General features: G+C 41.6%; 1 protein-coding gene across 5 annotated transcripts in view; it reads left to right on the top strand.

Moving 5' to 3' along the window:
• The window catches only part of mterf3 (mitochondrial transcription termination factor 3), a 29,032-nt gene that overhangs the window by 13,756 nt on the left and 880 nt on the right, over positions 1 to 14,396 (top strand). For all 5 annotated transcript variants that reach the window (XM_080194452.1, XM_080194453.1, XM_080194450.1 and 2 more), the window contains exons 5-7: positions 8,413 to 8,560; positions 10,859 to 10,930; positions 13,125 to 13,286. In XM_080194452.1, coding sequence (XP_080050578.1) covers positions 8,413 to 8,560; positions 10,859 to 10,930; positions 13,125 to 13,286 — 382 coding nt within the window. The remainder of the gene's footprint in view (positions 1 to 8,412; positions 8,561 to 10,858; positions 10,931 to 13,124; positions 13,287 to 14,396) is intronic.

The raw sequence follows: 14,396 nt of genomic DNA, 5'->3' as shown, positions 1-14,396 counted from the left end.
CTTGGGTCACTATCTGTGTGGAGTTTGCACATTCTCCTTGTGTCTGTGTGGGTTTCTTCCAGGTACTTCGGTTTCCTGCCACAGTCCAAAGATGTGCGGGTTAGGTTGATTGGCTGTTCTAAAATTGCCCTTAGTGTCCTGAAAGGCATAGGTTAGTGGGTAAATATGTAGGGATACTGGGGTAGGACCTGAGTGGGATTGTAGTCGGTGCAGACTCGATGGGCCAAATGGCCTCTTTCAGTGCTGTAGAATTCTAATTCTAAAAGAAAGCTGACAGTTATAGGGTCATTGAGGCAGGCGAGAAGGCTGTTTGGCCTTTTGAATCAATGCCTACTCTCTGCTGTCCAATCAATCCCATTCTCCTGCTCAATCTCCTGTAGCCCTGCAAGATTACTTCCTCGAGTAACCATCCACTTTCCTTTCAAAATCATTGATTATCGCTGCTTCCACTGCCCTCGTAGGCATTGAGTTCCAGATCATTCCACTTGCGACATAAAGTTTTTCCTCACATTTCCTCACGTGGCCAAAAACCTTAAAACTATGTCATCTAATTGTATTATTGGCTAAAGGCAACAGCTTTTCTTTGTCTATCTTTTCTAAACCTGATGTAATCTTTACATCTTTTTCAAATCTCCTCTCAATCTTCTTTGCTCCAACCTAAGCTTATAGCTAAAGTCCCTCACCCCTGGAACCATTCTGGTAAGTTCCTCTGCACCCTCCCTGGGGCTCTCGTATCCTCCCTAAAGTCTGATGATTAGAACTGGACCCAATACTTTGCTTCTGGCCTAACCAGAGTTTAATAAAGGTTGAGTATAACTTAATCTGCTTATTTTACTCAGTGTCTCTATTGATGAAGCCCAAGGTTGCATACACTTTAACTATTCTCTCAATATGTTCTGTTGCTTCATTGATCTAAACAAAGAACAACTCAGCACGGGAAACAGGCCCTTCGGCCCAATGAGCCCGCGCCGCCGCATCACCCTACACCTATTCTTCCCTGCGTGTCTACGAATGGAACCCCTAACTTAGCCAGATTCAGGGAAGAAATAGTGTCAATTTGGTAAACCAATCAGCCTAAGAGCACATCTTTGGGGTGTGGGAGGAAACCGGAGCGCCCGGAGGAAACCCACGCAACCACAGGGAGAATGCACAAACTCCCACAGACACAGACCCAAATCCATGTATCTGCACAGCCAGCAGTGCTAGTCACCGAGCTGTTGCGGCGCCCGTCTACCGGTCCAGGATCAAGCACACACACCGACACGAAGTACTAGGCCACTCCCGGAACCTCCAAGAGCAGCCCACGCACGACCCACCGTGTGCATGCCCCTCGTTTGACAACGAGGTGGACCTTCACCTGCGGAATAAAAAGACAAAAACGTTAACTTACAAGTCTGCATTTCCGGTGTCTCCCGCGGTTCTGACCTTATTTAATACCCCCTACTATAACCCTCCATCCTCGTTTCACTCATGTTTCTGTCTAACTGAAGCTTAAACGAGTCCAACGTTCCTGCCTCCACCACCCTACTCGGTAGCGCGTTCCATACCCCCACAACTCTCTGCGTAAAGAACCTTCCTCTCACATCCAAATTATACCTCTCCCCCCTCACCCTTAAATCATGACCTCTCGTACTTGTACCCAGTCTAGGGAGCAGTCTCTCACTATTGACTCTATCTATTCCCTTCAGTATCTTATATACCTCTATCATGTCCCCCCTCAACCTCCGTCTTTCCAAGGAGAAAAGTCCCAGTTTCTCCAACCTTTCCTCGTAACCCAACCCCTCCATGCCAGGCAACATCCTGGTAAACCTCCTCTGAACCCTCTCCAGAGCCTCCACGTCCTTCCGGTAGTAAGGTGACCAGAACTGGACGCAGTACTCCAAATGCGGTCTAACCAACGTTCTATACGACTGAAGCATTAGTCGGCAGCTTTTATACTCTATACCCCTTCCTATAAAGGCTAGCATTCCATAAGCCTTCCTAACAACCTTCTCTACTTGTGTCGCAACCTTCATGGATTTGTGAACCTGCACTCCCAGGTCCCTCTGTATTTCTATACTCCTAATCGGTCTACCTTTTATCACATAGCTCCTCTCTGCATTATTCCTTCCAAAATGCATCACCTCGCATTTGTCAGGATTAAATTCCATCTGCCACCTATCTGCCCAATGCACCAACCTATCTATATCCTGTTGTATCACCTGACATTCCACTTCAGTACCCGCCAACCCTGCCATCTTGGTGTCATCCGCAAACTTGCTGATCACACCACCTACGCTCTCTTCCAAGTCATTTATGTATACTACAAAGAGGAGAGGTCCCAGTACTGAGCCCTGCGGCACACCACTGGTCAATGGCCTCCAGCCCGAAAAGGTCCCCTCCACAACTACCCTCTGTCTCCTATTGCCCAGCCAGTTCTCAATCCACCTAGCTACCTGACCTCGTATCCCATGCGCCTTAACCTTTTCTACCAGCCTACCATGAGGGACTTTGTCAAACGCCTTACTGAAATCCATATAGATGACATCAACGGCTCTCCCATCGTCAACCGTTTTTGTCACCTCCTCAAAGAATTCCACCGGATTCGTAAGGCAAGACCTCCCTCTAACAAAGCCATGTTGCGTACCCCTAATCAGATCGCAATGCTCCAAATTCTTAGAGATATTTGTTTGAGTTCACTGGATTTTAGCCAAATCCCAGCATGTTGCAAAATAGGAAATGTGACTCCCATCTTCAAAAAAGGAACTGAATAAAACATATTCAAGTTTGATGGTACATAGTTAGGGGGGAAACTAAACAGTGAGGAAGATAGAATGGGGATGCAGAGAATATGGAAATGCTGACTGAGGGGGGCCACAACTTGGCAGATGGAGTACAATGTGGCAAAGTATGAAGTTTTCCACTGTGGCCGGAAAAATTTAAAAAGTAGATTTTTATAGAATGGTGGGAAATGTTTTCAGTCAGAGAGACCTGGGTGTCCATTTACATAAACTGCAGAACTTGGATTCAAATTATTCAAAACCTTTATAATAGATGTATTTCAAATCATAATCTCTCAGTCTATCCTTCTCAAGAAAGAAATGATCCAACATCATTCATTTTCTCTCATATGTCTAAAATAAATGCAAAATACTGTGGATCTGAAATAAGAGAGAGTGCTTTTATTTCAAAAAGGGACAAAAGATAAAATCAAACAAAAGTCCTGTGAAGCTTACTTCCATTGTGATGAGGGATAATATAAGGTTCAAGATCTAATCTTCTCACCATAATTTTAGGGGTGAAAGGTCATGTTTGAAGAATTTATTGGATTTCTTTGAGATGATGGCAGATCTAATATAGATGGGAGGGACAGTGAATACCATCTATTTAGATTTCAAGACATTTGCCTTTGTCCCACAAGATAGGCTACTATATGAGATCCGAGTCAATAGGATAGATGGAAATGTATTAGAATTGAATTGCAACCTTGTGAATGATTGGTAAGTAGGTGACAACAAGTAGCAGAGGCAGACAGGCTTCCTGTTGGTAAACACAGCAAAACTTCTGACAACACCAGGTTTAAGTCCAACCGATTTATTTGATAGTAAACTCACTAGCTTTCGAGGGCTTTCCCTCTTCTTCAGGTGAATGGAGAGTTCTGGCCTCAGACAGAGCATATAAAGCACAGACAGTTTACAGATTACTGATTAGAATGCGAATCTTTACACCTAACCTGCTGTTCAAGTCCTAAAGTGGCCGACAATGTGAGTGGAAGGGGCACCGATCACAGGTTAAAGAGATGTGTATTGTCTCCAGACAGTACAGTGTGAGGTTTTGCAAATCCAGGCAAGTCACGGGGGTTACAGATAGTGCGACATGAACCCTGTTGAGACCATCCTCATGTGTGCGGAACTTGGCTATCAACTCTCCATTCACCTGAAGAAGAGGGAAACCCCTCGAAAGCTAGTGAGTTTACTATCAAATAAATCGGTCGGACTTAAACCTGGTGTTGTCAGACTTTTTACTGCGTTTACCCCAGTCCAATGCCGGCATATCCACATCATTCCTGTTGGTAGCCAGAGTGTCGCAAATTTCTATGTTAGGACAGCTGTTACTTATAATTTTTACAGATGATTTGGGGAAATAAATTGTGTCCAAATTTGCAGTGGATACCAACAGGGGAACTTGAAAAATAATGAATTTCAGTATTCACACATTCAAACTCAAACTGTAGGTGGGATTTTACGGCCTTGCTCGACTCGAGACCAGAAATAACCGCCCGCCGTCAACGGACCTTTCCACTATCTGGCCCTTGCCCACTCCGATCCCATCGTGACAGCGGAAGCAGAATTCCAATGAGTGTATTGAGAAATGGCAGAAAAGGTGTAATGCACTTTAAATGTAGCGTTGATCCTCTGCCAAATCTCAGCCTGGACTTTATGCTAAATAGGAGTAGACTTGAGGTGGCTGACAAATGAAAGATCTTTGGCGTTTTAATGGACAGGTCAGTGAAAAAACTGGCACAACCAGATTGTCTCTTTGTTAATGTTTTATCTTAAACAATTTTAAAACTGGATTTGGTCCTGATGAGACTGCACTTGCAGCACTGTGTGAAAGTTTGGTTTTTCTCTTTTGAAAAGGCTATTCAGTTATTAGCAGGAATACAGAGCTGAGCTGAGCAATTAATCTCAGAACTTTATGAAATGACATATGAGAAGATGAAAGTGCTGGAAAGCGGCTCTGGCAGCATCTGTGGAGAGAGAAAATACATTTCAAAACACTATCTCTTATTTCAGATCTGCAGCATCCAGAATATTTTGTTTTTATTTAGGCATATAAGGCAACATTAACTACATTGGGTCATTTCTATCTTGAAAAGGATAGACTGAGAGGTTGTAATTTTAAACACATCTAATATAAAAATTTTGAATAATTTGGATCCAAGTAAATTTTCTGCAATTCGTGTACAAGTGATAGGCAGCACGATGGCACAGTAGTTAGCACTGCTGCCTCTCAGCGCCAGCCACCCGGGTTTGATTCCCAGTTTGGGTTACTGTCTGTATGGAGTTTGCATGTTCTTCCTGTGTCTGCATGGGTTTCCTCTGGGTGCTCCGGTTTCCTCCCGCAGTCTGAAAGATGTGCCGGTTAGATGCATTGTCCCAAAAAGGCACCAGGGAATTTCACAGTAACTTCATTGCAATGTTGATGTAAGCCTTACTTGTGACTAATAAATAAGCAAACAAACATGGACATCCAGGTCCCTCTAACTGCAAACATTTCCCACCATTCTTAAAAAAATCTATTTTTTATTTTGTTCCTGCCAAAGTGGAAAACTTGCCACATTGTTTTCCATCTGCCGTATTGTGACCCATTCACCCAGGATTTCCATATCCTCTGCACCCTCTTTGTATCCTCCTCACTGCTTAGTTTCCCACCTAACATTGTACCATCAAACTTGAAGGTTATATTCAGTTCCTTCATCTAAATTATTAATACATATTGTGAATAGCTGAGGCCTAAGTACTGACCCTTGTGATACTCTGCTAGTTGCAACCTGTGAACTTGAAATATCTAATTTGTTCCTGCTCTCTCTCTCTCTCTCTCTCCTGTCTAATAGCCACTTCTCAATGCTTTTAGAAAATCCAAATGTACAGCATTCACTGGCTCCACTCATCCATTTACTAGTTATAGCCTCAGTGAACTCTAACAGATTTGTTAGATACTATGTCTCTTTCATGTCTGCTTAATGGTATGATTTTCTAAATTCCCAGTCACCACCTCCCTAATCATAGAATCTAGCGTTTTTTCCTGTTATTGATGTTCGGCTAACAAGCCTATAGTATCTCATTTTCTGTTAATTCTTAAATACTGGGGTTATGTTTGCTACTTTCCAATTCTTGGGAAATGTTACATGATCTAAGAAATGCTGAAAAGTCAAAACTAATGGATTCATTATTTCTGCAGTTACCCTTTTTAAAAACCTACGATATATGTCATCTTTTGAATGGATCTACCTTTATATTAAGTTGATCTTTCTCTACACTCTAGCTTTGACTGTAACACTACATTCTGCACCCTCTCCTTTTCTTCTCTATTGCATAGTAACAATACTCTTCACTGTATACTAATCCTTGCAACGCTAATAAATCAAATCAAAGATCTGGGGCACTTCCTCTCTAAGTTCTGCAGTACTATGAGCGTTCCTGCTGCTTAGACCTTTATCCACCCCTTTGTTATCTGCAGACTGATCTACTCCAATGACCTCATGTTCCAGTTACTTTTTACATTGTAAACTTTGGCACAAGGAAAATTTAGTATATTTTCCTATACCAGATCTTGATCAGCTGTCATCCTGGATTTCAGTGACTTCTTTGGGTCCCAATCACCAATGCCTCAAATTTAAAATTATCGTTTGTTTAAATTTCTCTATTGTTTTATGCCTTCCTATCTCTGCAACTTTCTCTAATATCGTAAACTCCATCAAACTCCCCATTCCTCTGAATCCAGATTCCTAAGCATTCCATCTGACAACACTATCCATTGTCTACTTTGTCTTTAGCCATCAGGAATTTCCTCCTTGAACCTTTCGGCCCTTTACACCTAATGTGCTTGAGCAAGGTTTTTGTCTTCCTAATATCTCTCTTTTAAAATTATTCTTTCACTGGATGCAATGCCAGAAGAGGTGATGGAAGCAGATACAATAACAAAGTTTAAGAGGCATCTTAACAAATACATGAATAGGCAGGGAAAAGAGGGATACGGACCACGTAGAAGCAAAACATGTCGGCACAGGCTTGGTGGACTAATGGGCCTGTTCCTGTGCTTTACTGTTCTTTAGATATAGGCATCTCTAGCTAGGCCAGCATTTTTATTGGCCAACCATAATTGCCCTTGAGAAGGTGGTGGTGAGCCGCCTTCTGAACCATTATAGGTACACCCACAGTGTTGTTGGGGATAGATTTTCAGGGTTTTGACCCAGTGACAGTGAAAGAATGGTGATATAGTTCCAAATCCAGATGGTGAATGGCTTGGAGGGAACTTGCATATAGTGATGTTCCCATGTTTCTGGTGCCCTTGTCGTAGGTGGCAAAGATCTTGGGTTTTGAAAGTGATGTCAAAGGAGTGAATTGTTGGGTTTGATGTCTGTTTTTGCTTGAATGTTTTGTCATTTTTCTATATTAAAGGAACAATATAAATTCAAGCTGATGGTAATTGTCATGATAGTAACAATAATAGTATTAGTATTAAATTGATACAAAAATCTTGAATTACCTCCAGATGTTACAAAAGTCTAGTTAACTATCAATTAAAGTAACATCATTTTAAAAACTATAAAAATGTTGAGACCAAGTTAATTAGAAACCTATTTCTTTGCGAAGGGCAATGTTAGAACAATGTTTACATTGGATTATATGGAATATAGAGCTCAGAAACAGGCTATTGGGCTCACCCAGTCCATGTCGATGTTTTTGCTCCACTTGATCCTCCTCCTCTTCATCTAAATCTATCATCTTAGCCCGATTTCTCTTTTCCTTTTAAATGCTTGTATAACTTCCCTAAAATCTATCTAAACTTTTGCTTCTTGGTGATTATCTTTTATTTATGGTCTTGAGTTATGCGCTTCCCCACAAGGCTCTGTATTCATTCTTATCAAAACCTTTCATAATCTTTTAATCATAAGCCACCATTTTTTTCAAGAGGAAAGAGACCCAGCCAGTTAATCCTTTTCCGATTTATATACTCGCTAATTTCTGGTGTCACCCTCGTAAATCCTTGCTGCACCTCTTCAGTGTCTCTGTACCCTTTTTGTAATATGGTGATTAGAAATGCACACAGTATTCATAAGTGCAATCTAACCAAAGCCGGATACAGATTCATTGCCCTCCTCTGTGTTGACTATTTTGACTGTCATCATTCCCATGTTTCCCCCACCCCAATTTTTCATCTCAAAGTTTAGGAATCGGGTTTTTGATTCCAAAGTAATTCTTTTAATGTAATTTAGGAACAGTAGTGGTCTTGGCCCACCATTTTGTCCTTCTTTGCTACTTTGAGTAACTACCCCTTTCTCTTATTCCATGTTTTATGAATTGAATTCAGCCAGCAATCAATTCTGTTAATTGTCCCAACTCCATATTGTTTAACCTTATTCATTAGTCACTGTACTAACCAATTTGATACATAGTATGTTCCCTAATATCTTATGAACGTTTATACAATCCAAAGAGGGGATTAAGGGTTATGGGGAGAAAGCGGGAAAGTGGAACTGAGCAGCGACAGATTAGCCATGATCTTATTGAATGGCGGGGTAGGCTCGAAGGGCTAGATGGCCTACTCCTGCTCCTATTTATTATGTTCTTATGTTCTTAAATATTTGGTGAAGTATCAGTTTTACGTCTTTTAATTCAATACACACGGTTTTTCATTTTATTTTAGAGTACAGTACCTGCAATCTAAGAAATTCAGCAAAGAAGCCATTGCAAGGATGGTGTCAAGAGCCCCATATTTGTTAAACTTCAGTGTGGAAAGACTGGACAATAGGCTGGGGTTCTATCAGAAAGAACTGGGGCTAAATGTGCAAAAGGTAATGCTGTGATTGAATTCAATGCTGTGAATGTGGAGTTCTCATAAGGGAAGTGCAGCTGCATGTGGTGAGACTTGACATTATGGGATGAGAAGAACTTCTATAACTACGGTCTTTGTATGCCAGCCGTGAACCCAGAATAATTCAACCTCCATGCCACTTATGATGTCTTTGATCATTACCACTAGTCATCAATGTTAAGCATGGCGTGAGACTGTTAATTGGAGTGGCCAATTAATGGGGAGTCTAATTTTAATGTGGTGCTTAATTACTTTGGCATTTAAAAGAAAGAAAACCTTCTACTTGGCACCTTACCATGTTTCAAAGTAGTTTATGAATTGCTTTGAAGTGCAGCCACTTTTGTGCTGCACAAAGATACGGCAACAAACAGTGTGATGGATGATTAATTAATGTAGTTTTGGTGGAATGGGGAGAGTGACCAGGCTGGTAAAAAGATTTCCCCACAATTCACAATTTACATCATGGAATCTTTAAAACCCATCTAAATCATTGAGTGAAATGAACTGTCCTTGGTTTAACACCTCAATGAATGGTGAAGCTTTCTTAGTACTGCACTGGGCTACCTGTTTAGACATATGTTTCAGTTCTGGAATATACCTTGAACAGTCAACTTTCTACTCCAATGTGAGTGGTATAAATTGAATCTAACTACAGCTGTAACAAGTAAGCTATATACAAGAAAAGTGTATGTTGTTCTTTGAAATAGCAATTTCCTTTTTTAAAAGTGTATTTATTAATGTTAACACAATAGTGAAGTTACTGTGAAAATCTAGTCGCCACACTCCAGCGCCTGTTTGGATATAATGTGGGAGAATTTAGCATGGCCAATGCATCTAACCAGCATGTCTTGGACTGTGGGGGGAAACCAGAGCACCCAGAGGAAACCGACGCAGACACGGGGAGAACGTGCAGACTCCGCACAGGCGATGACCCAAGCTGGGAATTGAACCTGGGTCTCTAGCGCTGTGAGGCAGCAGTGCTAGCCACTATACCACCATGCTACCCCTGTGATGTGAATGGCTGGAATTGTACGAGGGCCAAACTATGCTGCTTCTATTTATGCTTGAGAAATTGATTTGCAGACGGACCGAATTCCCTTTTACACTGGTTCCTGATACGTTTTTACAGATTCCTGCTGAAATTCTGTTAAATATCCTTCATGTTTATTAATCTGCAAAAAAATCCGCGCTTTACTTTTTGAACTGCTACCTGAAATCACCTGCATTTGGGCGGCACGGTAACACAGTGGTTAGCACTGCTACTTCACAGCACCAGGGACCCGGGTTTGATTCCAGGTGTGGGTCACTGTTTGTGTGGAGTTTGCACATTCTCTCCATGTCTGCATGGATTTCCTCCGGATGCTCCTTTTTTTTTCCCACGTTCTGAAAGACGTGCTGGTTAGGTGCATTGACTCAAACAGGCATCGGACTATGGTGACTAGGGGAATTTCACAGTAACTTCATTTCTGTGCTCATGTAAGCATTACTAGTGACTAAATAATTAAGTAATAAATGCTGAGATTTCTTCCTCTCCTAGTGAAATGCATCTGGCTAAAAAGGTTACCAGGCTCTCCATAACATCCTCTGCCATCACCAGTCTTCAGGCACAAATATTAGGGGAGGTGGTTGTGTAGGGGTATTGTCATCCAATCCAGAGGACCAGGGTTCAAATCTCACCATGGTAGATGGTGAAATCTGAATTCCATAAAAGTCTAACGAGGAAACTATTGTTGATTATCATTAAAAACCCATCCTCACTCATCTGGCCCACATGTGACTCTAGATCCGTGGTGACATGGTTGAATCTTAAATGCCCTCTGAAATGGCCTAGCAAGCCACTCAATTCAAGGGCAATTAGGGATGGGCTTTTGCATTGATGTTGAATTCAGTATTAGTTCAGACTTCAGCAGATTTTCTGTTGAGCTATTATAGAAAACACTGGAGTAAAAACGGAAACTGCTGGAAACATTCAGCGGGTGTTACGTTCGAGTGATTTCTAGTGAACTGATTTTGACCAAATTAGGGATGACCTACAGCAAGACACAAGTGATCTCATTTGCCATTAATTCTAAATGAAAGAAAACTGCTGGAAATGTACAGCAGAGCTTTATCTACCAGATTTAAAAAAAATTATAGGTTTCTATTCGATGTTAACCTTTCACCGGATTGGGTTCTGATGATGGGGATTTACCTCAAATGTTACAATCTTGTTTTCAGAGACTGTCTTATTTGCAGCTACTTTCTCTGTTTGTAACTTTAGTCTTTCATTTTCTGCTAGACTCGTGATCTGGTCACCCGACTTCCCAGATTGTTGACTGGCAGCTTGGAGCCAGTCAAAGAAAATCTCAAAGTAAGTGAAACGGCGATGTTTTTCCCAAAGAGGTATTTGTGTGACATCAAGTAAAAGTCCCAAATAAACGTGTGATCCTTTGAGCAAGTCACTTAGCCATTTCACCCTGCCCCCACCCCAAACTTGTACTGCTGTTCACTGGAATCGTGACTGATCTTTGACCTACAAGTCTCAGGCCTAAAAAAGCAGCAATTGTCTCAGCATTGACTGATGTTGCAGGAGAATTCCAAATTTCTAGACCCCTTTGTGTGTCGAAGTGTTTCCTACCTTTACTACTGAAGGGCCGGGCTCTAAATTTAAAGCAACGTCTAACAGACCTGGATGCCACAGCCAATTGAAATAGTGTGAATAGATAAACCATCCGTTCCCTGCCCTGTTGTCATGCTTTTCCTTAACCTTGTAGAAGGTAAATATTAGTGTTTTTCTTCAACCCCTTAGTGTTTTTTTAATATAGAATATTTTTTCCTATAATTTAGGTACTGTGCTTTGTTGGGCCACCCTGCTTTTTCTTTATAACCTGTTGCTTAGCGCCTCAATATTTTCAAATGTTAAACTCTCTGATGCATGTACTCTTTATCGCTTCTACTCTCCTCCTCACTATCCAACTATCTATTCCCCAGCCCAATAATGGTCAATTCTTTGTATTCTCCCTGCAAAACTGTGCCTTGTAGCTGCAGCTCCCGTTGTCATCTCCCAATCTATATGCTCCTGAAATGTATTAAGTATAGTGGTCAGAGTTTTTACTCTTGCCTGTGGACTCTGAAGTTGTTTGGTTCCATGGTCTTGGTTATGTGTTTTATATCATTTTAATTAGATGAGGCATTTAATGCAGTGTAATCCCGCACCCAGGAATTAAGAGACTTCAAGAGCCAACCTGCCACTTGGCAATGGTTGTATTTGCTGGGGGTTTTTGGTCACTGGCTGCTTCTCCCAGCTTTTACATTCCTAAATGAAATGAACTCAGATTCATTCAGAACTGCTGCCACTGTACTCTCCTATCCCATTCAGCCATCTCCTGATGGGAAAATAATCAGGTAACACCTCATCAATAACAGTGCTCTGTTTGGGTTCTGCCAGGACCACTTTGCTGCTGACCACATCAAGTATCACAGAATCGTAGAATCTCTACAGTGCAGAAGGAGGCCATTTGGCCCATCAAGTCTGCACTGACCAGATTCCCACCCAGGCCCTATTTCTGTAACCCTTCATGTTTACCCTGCTAATCTCCTGACACTAAGTTTAATTTAGCATGGCCAATCAACTTAACGCGCACATCTTTGGACTGTGGGAGGAAACCCATGCAGACACAGGGAGGAAACTCCATGCCGACAGTGAACCGAGGCCGGAATTGAACCTGGGTCTCTGGCACTGAAGCAGCAGTGCTAGCCATTGTGCCACTGTGCTGCCCCTATGGATTCAAGAGCTGTATTTCTTTCTCAGTGGTAGAGGTTGCAAGCTTGTAGAGAGACTGCAGTGTATCTGGTACATAGTGTTACCAAAATGCAATATAACAAGGAAAGATCCTTTCAATGCTATCATACAGTAATCTATACTACATGTGGATCATAATTAGTCCATGTAAGAGTATCCATCATCGACATCAAGCTAGTCTTTAACAGAGTGTGGCTGGAATAAGATTTACAAAATGTTCATGCTTTTGAAGCGCCGATCCCAGGGCACTGCTGCCAGTGTTTTTCAGGGCAAAATCCTTATCGCAACCTGCTTCACTAATGTCTTCTGCCAGAAGTTCAGATGACACTGTACACCAACTAAATTACAGTGTCGGCATTCCATTCACAATTCCTCCAATAATGGAACAACCAGTGGCAAAACCAGTGGTTAATCTGACGGTTGGCAAGTAACAGTTATGCCATGCAAGAATGTCTGTGCTGAGTCTGCATATTTCCCCCTGCATGTCTGTGTGTGTTTCCTCTGGGTGCTCGGGTTTCCTCCCACAGTCTGAGAGACATGCTGGTTAGGTGCATTGGCCATGCTAAATTCTTCCTTGCTTGTATCCAAACAGGCTCCAGACTGTGGTAACTAGGGGATTTTCACAGTAACTTCATTGCAGTGTTAATGTAAGCCTACTTGTGACACTAATAAATAAACTTAAACAGTGGCTGGGTTTCCATCTAGTTATGCCAAGTTTATCATTGCAAAGCTATCCCTCAGGCAACTTTTTTTTTTCTCTCAGGTTTGCCGGATTGAGCTGGGATTCCGTGATAATGAAATCCAACACATGGTAACTAGCGTCCCCAAACTCCTCACGGCTAGTAAGAAAAAAGTGACCAGGTTATTTGATTACTTGCACAATACTATGGGTATCCCTCACCACCTGATGACAAAATTTCCACAGGTAAATATAGCTGCTTATTTCATCTTTTGATATAAAATGTACCATATCCTAATCTTAACAATATTCCAATTAATGCGTGATCTTTAGCAATTTTTTTATTGGCTTGTCAATATTGGCTCTTTCTCCTACAATGAGGAATTATTTTAAAATTAAAACTGCATTATCACAAAATGTTTTCATTGTATTAGAATCATATAGTGCAGAAGAGGCCCTTTGATCCAGTGACACATGAGAAACATCTGAACTCCCACCTAATTCCATCTGCCAGCACTAGGATCCATAGCCTTGAATATTATAATGTGCCAAGTGCTCATCCAGGTATTTTTTAAAGGATGTGAAGAAACCCGCCTCTACTATTCTCCCAGGCAGTGCATTCCAGATCATCACCACCCTCTGGGTTAAAAAAAAGGTTTTCCTCATATCCACCCTAAACCTCATGTCCTCACCTTGAACCTATTTCCCCTTGTGACTGGCCCTTCAACTAAGGGGAATAGCTGCTCCTTATCCATTCTGTCCATGTCACTCATCATCTTGTACACCTCAATCAGGTCATCCTTCAATTTTCTCTGCTCCAATGAAAACAACACAAGCTTATCCAACCGCTCTTCATAACTTAAATGTTCCATCCTACCAGCATCCTGGAGATCAGGGGAAAGTGGGGATGGGGTGGTCAGAGATTGGGAGACCAGCAATGTGGGGCTACTGCGCCTGTACCAATCTCCGCTGTGACAGATCGGCACACATGCAGTGGCTTGCTCAGCACTATGCTGCCAGCCTCTCCTGCAGTAATAGGTCCCACGCCCAAATTTTCAGTGCAAATTTCTCTATATTATGGACTGTCTCAGTGAGAGGTTCAGTTTGAAACTCCCACTCAAAAAAAAAAACCAGCGGGAGTTATTCCTGTTTTTACACATTCGGCATTTAGAATTTTTTTGGGAGAATCCTGGCCAATATTTTATGTACTAAATGTAATACAGAGAGCTTTTCTTGTCACATTAAGGACTGTTCAACTAAAGGCATAAATATTGCTCATGGGCATTAACTTTTTAACTTTGTTCATTATAAAGGAATGAGCATTTGAGTTATCTAAAAACACTCTCATAATTCTGT

This window comes from Carcharhinus amblyrhynchos, chromosome 8 (genome assembly GCF_965287045.1).
Source record: "Carcharhinus amblyrhynchos chromosome 8, sCarAmb.v2.hapA, whole genome shotgun sequence".
In the NCBI taxonomy this organism is placed as follows: Eukaryota; Metazoa; Chordata; class Chondrichthyes; order Carcharhiniformes; family Carcharhinidae; genus Carcharhinus; species Carcharhinus amblyrhynchos.
Note: the sequence above shows the minus strand (reverse complement) of the source record. Positions and strands in the feature narration are given on the sequence as shown.